Source organism: Bison bison, unplaced genomic scaffold (assembly GCF_000754665.1).
Source record: "Bison bison bison isolate TAMUID 2011002044 unplaced genomic scaffold, Bison_UMD1.0 scf7180017846039, whole genome shotgun sequence".
NCBI lineage: Eukaryota > Metazoa > Chordata > Mammalia > Artiodactyla > Bovidae > Bison > Bison bison.
The window spans coordinates 14,364-17,826 of record NW_011476612.1 but is presented as its reverse complement, the minus strand read 5'-3'; the positions used below and the strand labels follow the sequence as shown (position 1 = coordinate 17,826).

The 3,463-nt window shown below is 63.3% G+C and overlaps 1 protein-coding gene across 1 annotated transcript in view; it reads left to right on the top strand.

Moving 5' to 3' along the window:
- Positions 1-3,463, top strand: part of LOC104987416 — a gene marked incomplete at its 5' end in the record, with an annotated part of 25,669 nt that overhangs the window by 7,900 nt on the left and 14,306 nt on the right. Inside the window, 3 exons of the mRNA XM_010838310.1 lie at positions 327-444; positions 1,661-1,722; positions 1,879-2,040. Coding sequence (XP_010836612.1) covers positions 327-444; positions 1,661-1,722; positions 1,879-2,040 — 342 coding nt within the window. The remainder of the gene's footprint in view (positions 1-326; positions 445-1,660; positions 1,723-1,878; positions 2,041-3,463) is intronic.

The following is a 3,463-nucleotide window of genomic DNA, read 5'->3' as shown; positions in this document are numbered from 1 at the left end:
GCGTCCGCAGCCCCTGGGTTTGCCAGCCAGGGTTCAGCGTTGCCTGGCAGGTGGGGCTGCGGGGGGTGCGGGGCCAGCTCGGGGAGCACATGGCCGTGTGCAGGGGAGGGCAGAGCGGGGGTGCGGGTGGCCTCCTGGCTTGGCCCCCATCCCCATGAGCGTCCTTGGCCAGCTCCATTCTACACAGGGACGCCTGGCCCAGGGCCCAGTGGAGGGGGGCAGGGGCGGGGCGTGCGTGTGTGGGGTGACGGGGATTTGGGGACGCCGAATGAGCCCCTCTGTGGGGAGCAAGGCCACCTAATAGGCACCTGTGCACAACCGTGCAGGTGGAAGCCCGAGTCCCGCTCCCTGCATGGCGGAAACTCGGGGCCGCTCCCTGCAGAGCAGGGTGGGCTGGGCTGCCCAGGGGACATCCGAGGTCCAGGAGCCTGGCTGGACCCACAGGTCCCGGGAAACGGGCCAGCCTGGGGCTGGGGCTCCTGAGAGTCAGGAAGGTGGGGAGGTGTGGAGGTGGCGCGGAGCCCCCCGGCTCCAGTCCTGGACGTGTGACCCCTGCACCCTTCCTGGGCTCAGCCCCCCTTTGACAAGCAGAGGGAGGCAGTGAGCTGAGGAGCCCCGCTGGCCCCCAGGCCCCTTGCTGTCCGGGGAGGGCTGTCAGAGGGCACAGAGGACCTGGCTCTCCTCACCAGGTGCAGAGGGGTGGGGCCAGATTGCCATTGCCATGGTGACGAGTTCATCTGTGTCCTTACAGCCTCATTAACAAACGCCTCCTGGTTTCATTTTTGGTCCTGGCAAGAGGTGGACCCTGACCTGCAGACGGGCCAGGTGGCCGGGCAGAGGGCCAGAGAGACGTGGGCAGCGGGGGCCCAGGACCCAGGTGTCCTCATGGAGGTCCCCAGCAGTAGGGCCGCGCCTTCACCCAGGGAGGGCCGGCTCGTGGCCCTGCTTTGCAGATGAGGCACTGAGGCCGTTCATTGTTCAGGTCACACGAGGTCGAGCTGCCCCAGAGTCCTGGGCCAGGACACTCCCCAGCTTTTCCTCCCTCAGAGCAACTGAAAACGTGCAGCTCGGCCTGGCTGGGCTGAGGTGGGGTTATTTCAGGCATCTTGGCCAAGAGGGCTATGGCGGGGGGCTCCCCCAGGGTTGCCAGCCCTTCCCTCCCAGGGGAAGTGGCCTGTTAGGAAGGCTCTGGGGAGGACAGGCTGACCCCGGAGCCCTCTCCCCGGTCCAGGCCCAGGCCGAGCCCCCAGAGGTCAGACCCCACCAGGCTCATGCTCCGGGCAGCTGGGAAGGGCTGTTCCGAGAAGGTGGAGTGTCCAGTGGGTTTTGCAGGATGAAAAGGAGTTTTGCAGGACTCAGCTTGCCAAGCTACAGTTGGAGCCCTGGGCTCTTGTGCTGCACGCGTGGAGAGCCCGCAGCCCCGGTTTCCTGTTGGTGCCTCCCGGTGTAAAGCCTGGCCTGGGAGGTCTGTGGGGCTCAAGCGGCCCAGAGGGTACGCCTGACACACGGGGCTCCATGGGCATCGTCCAGCGAGTGGTCACGTGCCACACACGGGGAGCGGGGGCCTTGGGGCAGGACTTGAGGCAGCAGAGCCCTGGGCCCCACTGACCGCTCCAGCGGAGGAAGCAACTGCTGACTGCCGCCTGCTCTGCACACCCAGGGAGTCTCTGGGGGGCTCTCAAGGGCCCTCAAGCCCGTCATCCCTGGCCCAGATCACCGTCGGTGTCCCTGGCGCCCACAGGCCGGGAGAGCCCATGGGATGGAAGCGCCGTGGCAGCAGGAGCTGGGGGATGCTGGGCCCCAGCCGCCCCGTCAGCCTGCCGCCCCTGCCTGGGTGTCCTCGCCCTGAACCTCTGCTCCACCCCTGGGGTCCTCCAGGCCTGCTCCCTTCAAGGCCAGGGCAGCCGTGTCTGAACTCTCAGCCCCAAGCCGGGGGCAGGTGGCTTGGGGCACCCCAGGCCTCCACGGCCAGCTCAGCATCCCTGACTGCAGCCTCCACTTCCACGTGATGGGACGCGCCGACGCCCGGGTCTGGGGGCTGTGAGCACAGGAGTGCTCAGTGAAGGGGGCCCGTCCTCGAGGCCTGCTCTGTGAACAGAGAGGTGCTGCGACCTCGCCAAGGACACACAGGCGCTGCAGGCAGGGCCAGCTTCCGCCCTGGCCCGCCGCCCGGTGCCCCTGCCAGCCCCTGTGTGCTGTTAACAGGGTTGGAGGGCTGGGCCCCATTACACGGGGTTCCTATAAATGGCATGAGGAGAATTAATAATGTATTTATAACACATCGTCGTGGTAGCCGAAAATGATCTATAAATGTGCGGTTAATGTTTTATAATGTTTTTGTAACCCGTTATAAATGATAAATGGCAGACTATAGATGCCGGATCAAATATTTATAATGCATTGTGTGCAACATTGGGCTGCTACAGTTCGGGAAAGCCATTAATAATAAAGTGGATGGAAATGTAAAAGTTACCGACATGCCCAGCAAAGCCATTTATAATGAAATGTAAAATTCGGCTGTTGGAAGCAAACCACGAGCCTCAGCCAAAGCACCGGCCGGGTTCCCCCGGAGCCTGGGGAAGGAGCGGGTCGTGAATTATTCGTGAGGTGTTCGGACGAGAACGTATACTATCCATAGCATGCCATATAAATATGCTATTAATATACCCAAGGCAGCGTGCATTATTCATGGGGCCTAATTAATTAATGGGTGGCCCCTTAAAATGGGGTGTCACAGCTTCCAGCTCCCTCCTGCCTGGGGTGCTGGCATCCACAGCTGCCTGTGTGAGCCAGCAGCTGAACTGACGGTGGCCTTGGGAACCGGGGGAGGATGGGACGCCCCTGGGATGCTCTGCTGTGAAGTCCGTGTGACCCCCTGGTACCCGTGCAAGTGGCTCTGGTTCCCCTCGGGGTGCTCTGCTCAGCTGTTGCCCACAAGCGTCTGGCGACCACAACTGCAGCTGCCCTCACTTCCACGGGTCAGCCCCAGTGCTGCTGGGGACAAGCCACTCGCCTTGCTGTGAAGCGCAGGAGGCTCAGAAAAGCGGGGTGACGGATGGGGCAAAGCTGTGCAGAGCGCGGCTGCCAGCCCGGGCCTGCCTGTGGGGTCCGAGCGTGTCTCCCACACAAGCCCGGGCTCCCAGCGCCGTTTCCTGAGACAACCCTGACGCGGGGGTCAGTTTGGGAACCCCTGTGCAGCATGGCCACTCCCTTGGGCGTCACGCTGCTTGGCAGGGGACGAAGGCTCTGAGAAGTCCTGCAGGAAGGGCCTGGTGGGTGGGTACCTTTCCCTTCTTTCTCCACCCGCCCCTACTCCCGCTCTGGTCTCCTCCCTCTGCCTCAAGGCTCCAGGCACTGCCAGCTCTGCTGTGTCTGGACAGGCGCCCCTGGTTTTGTTCCAGCTCAGGCCATCAGCCTTGACCAGATCTGTTACTTGCAGTTCAATCTACCGGTTAAAAGGTCT